At 43.8% G+C, this 13894-nt stretch overlaps 1 protein-coding gene across 1 annotated transcript in view; it reads left to right on the top strand.

Moving 5' to 3' along the window:
* The first annotated feature begins 305 nt into the window (after window positions 1-305).
* Window positions 306-13894, top strand: part of GTPBP4 (GTP binding protein 4) — a 29617-nt gene continuing 16028 nt past the window's right edge. The window contains exons 1-6 of the mRNA XM_063125790.1: window positions 306-412; window positions 4234-4404; window positions 7458-7561; window positions 8093-8229; window positions 10240-10340; window positions 11332-11424. Coding sequence (XP_062981860.1) covers window positions 365-412; window positions 4234-4404; window positions 7458-7561; window positions 8093-8229; window positions 10240-10340; window positions 11332-11424 — 654 coding nt within the window. The 5' untranslated portion in view covers window positions 306-364. The remainder of the gene's footprint in view (window positions 413-4233; window positions 4405-7457; window positions 7562-8092; window positions 8230-10239; window positions 10341-11331; window positions 11425-13894) is intronic.

The raw sequence follows: 13894 nt of genomic DNA, 5'->3' as shown, positions 1-13894 counted from the left end.
TAACATATTCTCTCTCTATAACGGATTTCACGTATTTCCTTAAATCAAAGATATAAACATTGGAGTGAGTTCAGTCTGATGGAGTCGATGACGCCCGCTTAAAACTACGCTTAAAAATAGGTTGACTTCTCTGTTCCCCGTCAGTAGCTCCCATTTCACCCTGAGGGAGAGAGGATAAAAAGTGTCTAAAGGAGCGCGGAAGTTGAAAGCCTGTATGTAGATGACTAAGTCTATAGTGTAGATGACTAAGTCTATGATGTAGATCGGGTGTTCTCGCGGGAATGGGCGAACCCGGAAGTCCCACCTTCGCTTCCCTCTCGGCCTCTTCGAGCTCGGCGGACAGCCGGGCGGACACGCTGCAGCCATGGCGCTCTACAACTTCAAGAAGATCACGGTGGTCCCGTCCGCCAAGGTGAGGCGAAGTCAGTCCCTCAGGTTCCCCCTTCCCCCCTACGCTCTTTGTACGGCTGCGCGGTCACCGCGGCAAAGGTTCAGCGGTTGATTCGTGCCGCCTGGGAGAGACCACGTGTCACAGGGAGAGGCCTTCACTTGTCCTGCGTGGAGCTCTGCCTGGATGGGCTCCGGCTCGAGCAGGCAGAAATTCAAGAGGTCCATCTCTGCTCATTACACGGAAAGCTTTCCCTGTTGGATTTCTGCCTGCGGCGCAGTGGCAAATAGCTCCACGAGCTTTGCCGGGGTGGGGAGACTCGTGTTGTTGTTTTAAATCCTACTCCAGCCTTCCCCAACTTGGTCCCCTTCTGATCTTTTGGACTACAACTCCCATCAGCCCCAGTTGGCATAATCAGTCGTTAGGAAACATGGGAGTTGTAGTCCAAAATATCTGGGGGTGGCAACAGGTTGGAGAAGGCTGCCCTACTCCATTATTAATATTAATATTAATAATAATTAACAATAACAGATTATTATTATTATTAATATTATAATAATATCAATAATAATATTAATATTAATAATATTAATTATTATTAATAATCCGTTATTGTTAATAATAGTAATACAGTCAGCTCTGTATGGGGCATTTTGCAGAGTTACACAGGCTGTTGTTGCTATTATCCTATTTCTTTGATTCTAAGACGCACATTTTTCCCCATATAAACATCTCTAAAAATGGGTTGCGTCTTAGAATCGCGGGTGTGTCTTAGGGTGTTTTTTTTCTGTTGGTGGTACTGAAATTAGTGTGCATCTTACAATCGATGGCGTCTTACAATCAAAGAAATACGGTATTATTATTAATAATAATTGTTAATAATAGTAACACAGTGTAATCAGCATTGTACGGGGCATCTCGCAGAGTTACACAGGCTGTTGCTATTATTATTTAAATATTTCATTTATTTTGTAATGAGGCAAACCTCAAAGAGGTGTGAGATGGATGTGGGTGCAAGTTCTTTGCCTCCCTGGGCGGCCAGTTTTCCCACCCTTCCAGCAGGTGGCGGACTTCTCCTGCCTAGGACAACGCCGTTCACCTAAGAAGGGCCCTGCTGAATCAGGTCAGGGGCCTCTCCAAGCCAGCACCGTGGCCAACCAGATGCCAGCGGGAGGTTCCCGAGGACATGGATGCAATAGCACCCGCCCACTCATATTCTCAAGCATCCGGTATTGAGAGGCATTCTGGCTCTGATGCTGAGGACACTACATAGGTGTATGGCACAGCCCCAAATGTTGCAACTTTTCCTTGGGAGTTGCTCTAGCTCTTTGATAATTGTGGTTTCTCCTTTCTACACTTTTCCCAGCTCTCCCCCTTTCTGCAGAATATTTGTTTATAGCGGCTCTTTTTCACACATGTCAGCTGTTTTGCTCTGTTTTGGGTGGGCAATATTTTTAGGCTTTTTATCTCTGGGGAATGTGGTCAGGATCTGTGCTGGATGGGGTCAAAGGTTGGTGGAGGCTCCCCTTTTCTCTCTGTCTCCCCCCCCTCACTAATATCGTACTGCAGTGTTTCCTCAACTCCGTTTTTCTCTTCCCCCAGATCGTGACCAACCCCCTTTCTTCTATCCATCCCCCCTGAATTCCTGGCTTAGGCTTTGTCGTGAAACCCATGGCTGTGCGCTCCACCTGCCCAAGCTGGTGGAAGAGGGATCCCACTGCAGTTCTATGTGTAACAGCTGGGAAGTGTGTTTGCAATGGGGCGATGCTTATCACACTTATTCTTGCTATCATGAGAACAATCTGTTCTCTTGGATGATGCTAGGAGCTTAAGGCGGGGAGCTAATTGCCACTCATTTTCTTTTGCTTTGCTTGTTCTCAAGTCTCAGTGAAAACTGAACCCCATCAGCTGGGCGTTCTTCTGAGACATTGCTTTCAGGATTCAGATGGATGTTAAGATACGACTTGTTGCCTCCGTGGTGCACGTGAATTGTTCCAGTTTCACTGCTTGCAAAGAGTCTGGAGCAAGAACTGGAATGAAACTGGCACAGCATTGAAATGGAACTGAGGCCATAGCTTCACGGCCGAGTACATACTGGCTCAGTTCAGACCACACGTTTCTCAACGGGTGGTTTTAGAACTACACGGTGGAGTTTTTACACCACCGTTGAGAAATGTGTTGTCTGGTGGGAAAACGTCACCCTGTGGTGGAGTTTTTTTTGGGAAAATGCTCCATGCAGAATTATCCACACTGTGCAGAGAAGAGTTCCTGCACAACCGTTGTGTTGTGTGGAGGGCTCTGTGGAGTTTTCCATTGCGTTGAGTTGACTTTTCCCACTGGCTACAGAGTTCCCTGGCAAGAGTGGTGAAAAGACCGAGTTGTCCTAGAGGTGAGCTGCTGGGATTGTTTTCTCGCAGCAGTGGCTGATGGGATACCATCTGGAGGACCATGGGAGGAGAGAGGGTGGAGGAACTGTCAATCAAACGTTGCAATGTATTTTATTCAACTCCACAATAGCCCAATTACACAATGGTGGAGTTAAAACATGTTGTGTGGGAAGTACCCCCTAAAAACTCAACTGTTGAATGGAGTTTTCACACTATGTTGACTAACGTGTTGTCTGAATTGAGCCACTGTCACCAGGAGGCCCTAGCTTCAACCCCAAGCATCTCTAAAAACATAAGAAGAGCCATGCTGGATCAGACCAAGGATCCATCTAGGCCTTTTCTATACCTAAGGGTTATCCCAGGAAAATGGAAGGATTGTCCCTGCCTGCTCCCAGGATCCCATGTGGCATTTGGACGCACAGGGATGATCCCGAGATAAATGGCTGGTGTAAACATGCCCCTAGTCTAGCATTCTGTTCACACAGTAGACAGCCAGGTGTTGACCAGAAACCCACAAGGCAGGACATGAGTGCAACAGCACCCTGCTGCCCATGTTCCCTAGGAACTGATGTACATAGGCCTAACAACTTCCTTCCTGAAGTTTCATTTCTACTGCAAATAAGACACTCTAATTTAGCTTTTCCCCAGCATGGTGCCCTTCAGATCCTTTGGACAACTCCCATCAGTCTGAGCAAGCATGGCCAGTACTCTGGGGTGATGAGATCTGTAGTTGAGAATGTTCAGATCCCACCAGACTGGAGAAGGCTTTCTAATGGCTCAGTAAAAATGCAGTGTTCTGTCACAAAGACCCTGGGTACTTTTTTACCCGTGGTTTCATTGGCTGCATTCAGACAACACGATAGTCAACAGTAGGGTAATTATCAACTCGACAGTTGTTTATCTAAGGGGTACTCTCTACACAACATAATTATCAACCATGGTGTGGATTAGGATCAGTGTTGAGTTGACTATTAGTCCATGCTGAGTTGACTCACTCATCCCCAGCCCTGTCTCCCCTCTCTGTCCTCCAGCTAGTATCCCATCAGCCATTGATGCTGCAAATCTATCCTACCAGCTAGACTAGAATGGCAGCCACTGCTTTGACTGATCATGTCTTGTGACTCTGTGGCTGACGAAATAACCAATGGCGGCCAAGGAAATAACCAACGGTGCCCTCCACACAACACAATAACCAATGGTGGTTCAAATAGCCAACTCTGCACAGCGTTGGTTATTTGAGTTGGTTATTTTGGCCAAATGACCAACCATTGGTTAAAAAATTCCCTCAACACAACATGATAACCCATGGTGGGTTAAAAATCCAACTGTCAACTATTTAAACCACCATTGCTTATCATGTTGTCTGAACCCAGTCATTGTCTTGCTTGGTGGCTTAGAAAATACTAATAACTCCTCCTTACATATCTGTGACAATTTCTGTTTATTCTTTCGCTTCAGAACTTCATCGATCTGACGTTGTCCAAGACGCAGCGTAAGACTCCTACGGTCATTCATAAACATTATCAAATCCACCGCATTCGTCATTTCTACATGAGAAAAGTAAAATACACGCAACAAAATTACCACGACAGACTCACCCAGATCATAATGGATTTCCCAAAGCTGGATGTAAGTGGCTCTGGCTGAAGACAATTGAACAAAAATATATATGTTATTTTCAGTTCAGAGTTATAATCTGTGGGCTAACTTGCAAATGTTTTTCTTTGTTCTAAATCTGCCTTTCCAATCTGGCACCCCCCAGATGTGTGGTACTGCATGGCCATGCTGGCTTGCGATGATGAAGTCTAACACATCTGGAGGATACCAGATTTGGGAAGGATGCTTTATCTTACCTGTGGCTTTCTAGAAAAAGGTTATATGAGTTGAAAAGAGTTGTAGGTGCTTTCTTTTGGAAAATCACTATAAACTAGTCTGTCAGCTTAGTACATGTTGGAAAATCTTGTTCAAATGAAAGTGTCAAAGAACACTAAAGAACAGGGATCCCCAATGAGAATAGCGCCTGTGACTGAGTCCCAAACATGATGCCTGTGGGCCCCCGAATTATTTTTTAATTTTTAAATATATATTTGGTATCCCCCCCTATTTTTCTAATATACATACATGGGATTTGTATGAAATGCATACAGCTTTCTAGCAATTATACATGGGTTTCAACAAAACTGGATCAAATATCCAAAGAACTATCCATTTGAAGATATGTCACCCATTCAAATATTGAAAGCTTTGCATTTTAGGAGGTGAGTGTTTATCCCTCAAATGTTGTTGTAATATAAATGTGCAGAGAATCCATTTATGCTGACCATTTGTTAATTTCCGTGAAGCAGGTAAATAGTTCAAAAGAGCGCATACATCAGTGAATATTAAAGATTGTTTCAGTACAAAATTGATCAGTGTAATAACCTCCTCCCCAAAAGAAACAACTACTGGACATTGCCAAAACATGTTTGAAAGAACCATTAGCTCCATTGTACTGCCAGCAGTTAGTCAAATTAAAGATTCCCTTACTAAAGAGATGTTGTCCAATAGACATGAAGTAAACTTCTTTGCTGAGTAAGACGAATCCCAAGATCCATAGATGCAAGAAGTAGATGCCAAAGCACTGATCCAGTGGTTAGGCATTTTTGGCAGTGCCCACAGCATGGTCTCAAATTCCCAAATATGCCCATGGATCCAAAAAGTTTGGAAACCCCTGCTATAGACCAGGGGTAGGCAACCTTTTTGGTATAGACAAAGGAATGTATGTTAAGAAGCACACAAGTCACAGTAAGACAAAAACTTATGAAGAAAGAGACACAGACATGAAGGATTTTGGGATGGTTTTCTGTACAAATATCAGGGTTTCCGTGCAGTGCTTCGACAGATTAAGTAATGACATGTTGTAAAGGTCTATTATTCAGAAGACAGTATGTCTGCTGCTGATATGCCTTAAGTTAGTTGCTGAGTATGCCGTCTGAGAGTTTTATAGAGTTTTTAAAAGTGCAACTCCTACCTAATGAAGTGTTGTGTGGTGCCTGAAAGCTTCCATACTCCTACATCAACCAAAGTTGAGCTGATGAGAGTTGTCTCAATTTGACCTACCTTGGAACATCGCTGATGAAGTAACACATCTCAGTTTTGGATTACTTTGCTCTTTTTAATTGTCATGTTTGTGCAAGGAGAACATTAGATTGAATGTTAGTAAGCCCTTCCTTGCTCAAAGTCAGAGAGAGCTGTGCTTTTCTTTGCAGTATTGCATTAATATGGAAACTATTTTCCAGTTTTTCCTGGGCAGAACATATCCCGGTGTTCCCTACGACTATCCAACTGCTGCAGAGATGATAGGCTGGGATCCAAAGAGCTGTTTAGTGGCTAGCGGTAGCCTAATAGAAACTTTTGACTTATTTGGAATGTAAGCTGCTGCTGGAGGGTTTTTTAATGGGTTGGGAGCTGTTTATTTCTTTTATTTTTGTGAACCGCCCAGAGAGCTTCGGCTATTGGGCGGTATAAAAATGTAATAAATAAACAAATAAATAAATAAATTATTGGCCCTATTCAGATAACATGCTAAAACCATGATGGTTAAGCATTTTGAACTAAACATTATGGCTTAGCGTGTCGTGCGAACCATTTCCAACCATGGTGGCTACATAACTACGTTTAAACACACTCACTAACTACTTGCTGCACAAGGGTTAGCAGCCTAACCATGGCTTAGCGTGGTGTCTCAACAGGCTCAAAGCTGTGTTTTTAATTTATTTGTTTTTATGTTTTAGTTACACTTCTGTTTTACCTTGATCTTGTTAATTACTAGCCACCACAGTGGCCCAGGCAGTAGTAACTTCAAGACTGCATTACTGCAACCCGCTCTTTAGGGGGCTGCCTTGAAGGTTGGTCCAGAATCCGTAGCTACTGCAGAATGGAGCTGCCCGTTCCCATCATGTAACCCCTGTAGTGAGGGAACTACGTTGGTTTTCTGTTTGCTACTGGGTTTGTTTTAAGGTTTTCTAATTGGTGTATAAAGCCCTCAACAACTTGGGGCCAGGATGTTTGAGAGTATGCCTTTCCCCTTATCAGCCTGCACAGTCATTGAGGTCATCTGATGAGGCCCTCCTGATGATTCCATGTGGGCCTGCCGTCCATTTGGAGTCCACCAAGAGTAGAGCCTTTGGTGGGTTGACTCCCTCTCTGTGTAATTCCCTGCCTGTTTTTGGTGCCTGCCGAAGACATTTTTATTTAAGCAGAGCTCCCCTGTCTAATGAGCCACGGTTTGATTGGCACAATCTGATTTTAAAGATTTTAATTCTGTATTTCTGTTTTTGTTGTTTCCTTTTTATTGTTCACCAGTCAGATATTTTATTGAATGTAGAACGGTATATAAATTGTGTAAATAAATAAGCAAACAAGCGCCATTTTTGGTAGAAAGTCAGGAAATAAATTTAATAAATAAACTTCCCCCAAACAAGTAATTCCCATGCTATATTACAAACTGCTTTTAGAATTCCCCCTAGTTTCAAAACGAATTTACTATGTGGATGAAAAACAAGTCTGACTCTCACTTGGGCTCGTGGTTCTTTGGATCCTGGCCATACAACTGAGCGGAGGTCAAACTATTAAGAAGTTTGTGCCTTTGAGGCAGGAATTATTATATCAAGCATTTGACAAACTTGTTTTCTGCTTTTCAGGACATCCATCCCTTTTATGCAGACTTGATGAACGTCCTTTACGACAAAGATCATTACAAGTTGGCTTTGGGGCAGATTAATATTGCCAAAAATCTGATTGACAAGTAAGAGCTTAAATTGATGGTTGCTATGAAAATGTTTCTGTTGTTTGAATGCTTGTAGTAAAGGGGTTGGAGCCAGCATCATGGTACCACAAGCAGAGGCTTTCGCTTGCAGAATAGGACTTCCATCCTCCCCCTCTGAGCCCCACCCCCACCCCCCTCCCCCTCCCCCTCCAGATCTGCTCCACCCTCTTAAGCAGATTTGAAGTGTGTGTGTGGGAAAGTCATCAGAGGAGGGAGGAGAGGATGTGGAAGACCAGTTCTACTAGTCTCTATGGTGCCCTGATGCTGGAACCTACCCCACATCTCTCTTTGCAGTGGTTTCAAATCTCTCTTTGCAGTTCCTCTTTATAAAGTTCTTCCTTCATAATAAAGAGGAATGCCTGCATGTTCCTTTAAATCTCCCCTTTTCTCATCCCTCCACCCCTGCCAAAGTCCCATACTTGTGCTCAGACACCTGGAGGGAGGAGACAAGCTTAATATTTTTTTTCTAGCAATCTGAATATGGGTTCGACTTTTGTTTTTGCAATGCAGTGTTGCCAAAGATTATGTACGGCTGATGAAATACGGAGATTCTCTTTACCGATGCAAACAGTTGAAGCGTGCGGCACTGGGACGGATGTGCACGATCATCAAAAGACAGAAGCAGAGTCTGGAATACTTAGAACAAGGTGGGAGCAGGGCGAACTATTTATGACGGTTGTTGGACTGCCCTTCCTTCAAAAAGCTCAGGCTGATAGAGGAGGCTTCCTTCTCCCCGAATTTTATCTTTACAACAGCCCTGTGAGGGCGGTTAGGCTGAAAGATACCGACCGGCCCAAGATCATGCAATGTATGTCATGTTTGAGTGGGGATTTGAACCTGGGCTACCCCATTTTGAGTGGACACTCCAGCCATGCCACACTGGCTGCCATTGGAAGGAATAAAGTTATTCTGTTAGAAATGGTACTAGTACATATACGTATAAAAAGCATTGTGGTACATTTGTCTCTTGATCACACTGAACTTTCTGGAGAGCAGACTCTTCAACCAAGCTCCTACCCCATCATGATCAAGGAGACTGCATCACTGTGAAAGAGGAGGTTGAAGGATAATACCCCCCCTTAAATTAAGCTGTCACTCAGGGAAGGGGAGAACCGTGTGTGTGTGTGTGTGTGTGTGTGTGTGTGTAATTGCAGAATTGAATCTGCTCTTGAGATGTAAATTTCCAACCCCCCCCTTTTTTGTTTTGGTTGCAGAGGGGGATGGGCTTAGAACAGGGGTGGTTCTCCAGATGTTTTGGCCTACAGCTCCCATGATCCCTCCCCATTGGCTGTGTTAGTTGAGACTAATGGGAGTTGTAGGCCAAAATATCTGGAGGGCTACAAGTTGCCCACCCTTCCTCTGAGCATTAGAATATATGGAAGTTGTACTTAGAAGACTTCTAGGAGCAGAAAAAAACCACCCTTCTATTTGACGACTGGAACCCCCTGTTCCATGATTCAGAAGTAGTCTCCAGATATACAACCATGAAGGCTAGAAAGTAGATTTTAAAAAGATGAAAGTCATGAGCGATTGGCTACTAAATTCCATGCAGGCCCATTTAATTGAATGTCTTGGAAAAGGGCCAGTTAAAATCCAGTCTTTAAAAAGGCCCCAGAGATATTTATGTAGAAATTTGAACTTTCATTGTAGCTCTGATGTTTGTTTCATTTTTCTGTTGTTGTTGTGGGCTGCCTTTTATTTTGGGAGGAGATAATGGGCGGCAGGGTGGTGGTGTTTGTTCTGCTTTGACAGAATGGTGATTTGGAATTTAAGGTATTTATACACTGCGTCAGGTGGATTTTGCAAATTGGTTTACATAAAACTATTAGAAGAATAAGCATTAATAAAATGATACAATAAAACAGAAAAGAGAAACAACTGAGTGGGGTAACCCTTTTTGAAAACTTTTTCTCTTTTCCATGTAGTCCGGGTTCAGATGATCATGGGGGTGTGGGTGGGGGTAAGAAGCCACCATGGCTTCTCCTGCCACCCCTGTGCATGTAATGTGCTTGTCCTTTACATAATTATCTGTGCTGCAGTGCGGGTTGGCATGTTGTCTGAACCTGGTGTGTGGCACAGCAGGTGTAGCTTCATACCTACCCTACGACCCAAGATTTGCAGCAGGGGCTGAAGGTTGAGTAAGAAGTCACCTGCGCTGTACCCCGGGTTTGGATGACACGCCAACTCACGCTGCAGCAGGGGTAATTACATAAATGACAGGGGTGGGGGGAGAAGTCACGATCGCTTCTCCCTGCCTCCTCCCGTGATCTTCGGTATAGTCAGACTTGTGGGTGGGAAGGGGCGTCTTGGCTGGAATACTGGGAGCTGGGTAGTGACAATTCACCAAGCTGCTATGCATTTTGGGCAGAACCTAACACAGAGCTAGGCATGACCGAACCCACTGAAATCTATGGACTTAAGTGTGCAGGCAGTTTGCTTTATCACTTTATGTTTCAGCTGCACACCCTTCCCATCTGACTCCCCAAATCCCTGGGAATCCATTGTTTTTCCATATAACCATTATTTTAGAATACAGATTTTGTACTATTTCAAGTTAACTTCCTTAATATTTTTAATCAAAGATCTTTTTCCTACCACAACTCTCTGTCATTAGCTTTTACAGATTTTTCCTTCTTATCTTAATTTTCTCTCCCCAGTACGACAGCATTTATCTCGATTGCCAACCATTGATCCTAACACACGGACGCTCTTATTGTGTGGATACCCGAATGTTGGGAAATCCAGCTTTATAAATAAGGTTTGTGGATTTATGTATTGCTTCAGAACCAAAGAAAACTCTGGGGCCATCATAAGCATTTGTACTAAGAAATAACGTTCAATGGGACTTTCTTCTTATTAAGTTTGTTTAGGATTGCAGCCTTAGGGCTCAATCCTATTCATGTTTAGACAGGAAAAAAAGTCCTACACTCCCAGCATGACTGGCTGGGGCATGCTGGGAGTTGTAGGACTTCTTTCTGTCTAAACATGAATAGGATTGCCCCTTTTAGTTGTGTTATGACTGGGGTGGATTTGGTTTAAATCACTACTCAGAAAGACTCGATTTAATCATGTGACTTCCCCCCTCCCAAAAGTGCACTCTATTCATTGAATTTTTTGAAACTTAGCACTTAAGAGGTAAGGGGTTGATTCTGTGTGCATAGATTTGCAAAGGAACAGTGGGATTGTGATCTCTGCAGACACAAATTCACAGTTTTGAGAACTGTAAAACCAAGCATCTGTGATAATATCTTCTAGACAGAAAAATTGCCCAATAATCTTACAGGAACCTCTAAGCATTTTGAAGGGATTAATGGGATTCATTTACCAAAAAATTTAAACATTGCATGAATATACAGCCCTATGCTAAATAATTAAAAACTAATCCTTATTTCATGATGAATAACTTTTGGACTATAATGTATCTTAAAAAGAAAATTATCTTTAGATATATTTTCCCTCAAAAAGCATTTTACTAAAAAAATCCGATTTAAATTTAAAAAATCTGATTATTTTTTTAAAATCATTGATTTTTATCCACCCTGGTTATGACTGACCTTTCAGATGAGATCTCTCACCTTCACTTCTCATCAATGACATAGCTGTGTTTTTAATCGTACCATACCGGCTTACAAACATTTCTCATGTAAGTTGTCCACGATAATTCTAATAGCTGTATGTTACTAAAAAAGGAAATTGCCTTCTAAATGAAGAAACCGTGCAGCTTTGAGACTTTTTGTTTTGTTTTTAAGGTTACAAGAGCTGATGTAGAAGTGCAGCCGTATGCCTTTACCACAAAATCTCTGTTTGTGGGGCACATGGATTACAAGTATTTGCGCTGGCAGGTAAGCCCCCGTCCCTGAGCTGAAGCATGTAACTGGGAAGAATCTTAATTCTTCAAGATAATACTGTGAATTATGTTTTGTTGTCTAGAGTTCTTTAAAACCTTACTAAACTAGCAATTGGATTACTGTGATTTTCATTTAGGTTTGTGTGTGTGTATGTGTATTTGTGCTGGCTACATTGAGCTGCAATGCTTATTTATTTATTTATTTATTTATTTAAGGATTTTTATGCCGCCATTCAGCCAAAAAAGGCTCTCACGGCAGCTTACAAAAGTATTTCTTGACAGTCCCTGCCCACAGGCTTACAATCTAAAAGACATGACACAAAAGGAAAGGGGATTGGGAGGGGGGAGGAGGAGGAGGAGGAGGGAAAGGAAAGCAAATTCAGGCACTACAATCTTAGTTGCAAAGTTCAGCAGTTACAGTTGACAGCAGGAGGGAGGGGGCTCTCAGCTGGAGCTGGACCCAGGCACGGTGGAGAGGTGCCTGGCTGCTGCTTCCTCCCTCACTGGTGGCCTCTGCAGAGACAGTTGGTAGCAGGAGGGAGGGGGCTCTCAGCTGGAGCTGGACCCAGGCACGGTGGAGAGGTGCTTGGCTGCTGCTTCCTCCCTCACTGGTGGCCTCTGCAGAGACAGTTGGTAGCAGGAGGGAGGGGGCTCTCAGCTGGAGCTGGACCCAGGCATGGTGGAGAGGTGCCTGGCTGCTGCTTCCTCCCTCACTGGTGGCCTCTGCAGAGACAGTTGGTAGCAGGAGGGAGGGGGCTCTCAGCTGGAGCTGGACCCAGGCACGGTGGAGAGGTGCCTGGCTGCTGCTTCCTCCCTCACTGGTGGCCTCTGCAGAGACAGTTGGTAGCAGGAGGAAGGGGGCTCTCAGCTGGAGCTGGACCCAGGCACGATGGAGAGGTGCCTGGCTGCTGCTTCCTGCTTATACGCCTTACCTTTGTAAGGAACTATGTAGTAAAGCCAATACTGTAACGGCAGCCTATTACAGTATTGGCCACTTTCTCCTAGTTTTAACCTTCCAAAGGCCAGTAGCCAGGATTGGAACCTCTATCCTAATGCAGCTTTCATTCAGGGATCTCAACGTATATTGCATGTCCAGTCCCATCACTGCTCAGACCCCAAACTTGATGTCTCTGTAAATCAGCTGACGGGGTCATGTGATTCTCCTGTATGTCAGCCACTCACACACATCAGACAGAGAGTCTAGACATGTGGGTGGCTGTGAGGTTTATAGAGTTGAGGGTTATAGGGAAATAATTAAACCCCTGTACACCAATATTGGAAACGGGCGGCGGCTTGGAGGTTTTAGGCCTTGGAGGGGTATAGACTGTCCCCTCCATCCTATTATTAGCATAGTTGCCTAATTACATAGCTTTGTCTTCTGTAGATTCTTATTTATTTATTTATTTATTTATTGCATTTTTATACCGCCCAATAGCTGAAGCTCCCTGGGCAGTTCACAGAATTAAAACCATTCAAAGTATAAAACAAACAGTATAAAAACATGATATAAAATACAATATAAAAGCACAACAAAAACAGCCGCAGTGCAGAAATACAAATTTAAAATGCAAATTTAAAACAGCAAAGTTAAACAAATTTATAGACTGTTAAAATGCTGAGAGAATAAAAAGGTCTTCACCTGGCATCTAAAAGTATGTAGTGTAGATGCCACGTGAAACTCCTTAGGGAGCTCATGCCACAGCCGGGGTGCCACAGCAGAGAACGTCCTCCTGATAGCCACCTGCCTCACTTGCTTTGGCACTGGCTCATGGAGAAGGACCCCTGAGGATGACCTTAGGGTTCGGGCAGGTACATATGGGAGGAGGCATTCCTTCAGATAGCCTGGCCCCAATGCGTTTAGGGCTTTAAATGTTAATACCAGCACTTTGAATTGGACCTGGACTGGCAGCCAATGAAGCTGGAAAAGGACTGGCGTAATGTGGTCTCGTCGGCCAGTCCCTTTTAGTAAACGTGCTGCCCTGTTTTGTACCAGTTGAAGTTTCCGGACCGTTTTCAAAGGCAGCCCCACGTATAACGCATTGCAGTAATCCAAACGAGAGGTCATCAGAGCATGGATAACTGTAGCTAGGCTATCTCGGTCCAGATAAGGGCACAGTTGGTATATTATCCTAAGCTGATAAAAGGTGCTCTTTGCCACTGAGTTCACCTGTGCCTCAAGTGACAGTTCTGGATCCAAGAGCACCCCCAAACTACAAACCTGATCCTTTAGGGGGAGTGCAACCCCCTCCAGAACAGGATGAACATCACCTAGCCGGACAGGCGAACCATCTGCTAACAGTACTTCCGTTTTGTCTGGATTGAGTCTCAGGTTGTTGGCTCTCATCTAGTCCATTACTGTGCTCAAACTCTGATTCAGAACAGCCACTGCCTTACCTGGGTTTGATGAAAACCAGAGGTAGAGTTGGGTGTCATCCGCATATTGATAACACCTCAATCCACATCTC

The sequence above is a fragment of the Elgaria multicarinata genome, chromosome 1 (assembly GCF_023053635.1).
Source record: "Elgaria multicarinata webbii isolate HBS135686 ecotype San Diego chromosome 1, rElgMul1.1.pri, whole genome shotgun sequence".
Lineage (NCBI taxonomy): Eukaryota > Metazoa > Chordata > Lepidosauria > Squamata > Anguidae > Elgaria > Elgaria multicarinata.
The sequence above is the reverse complement of the archived record's forward strand: the minus strand, read 5'-3'. Positions and strand labels throughout refer to the sequence as shown.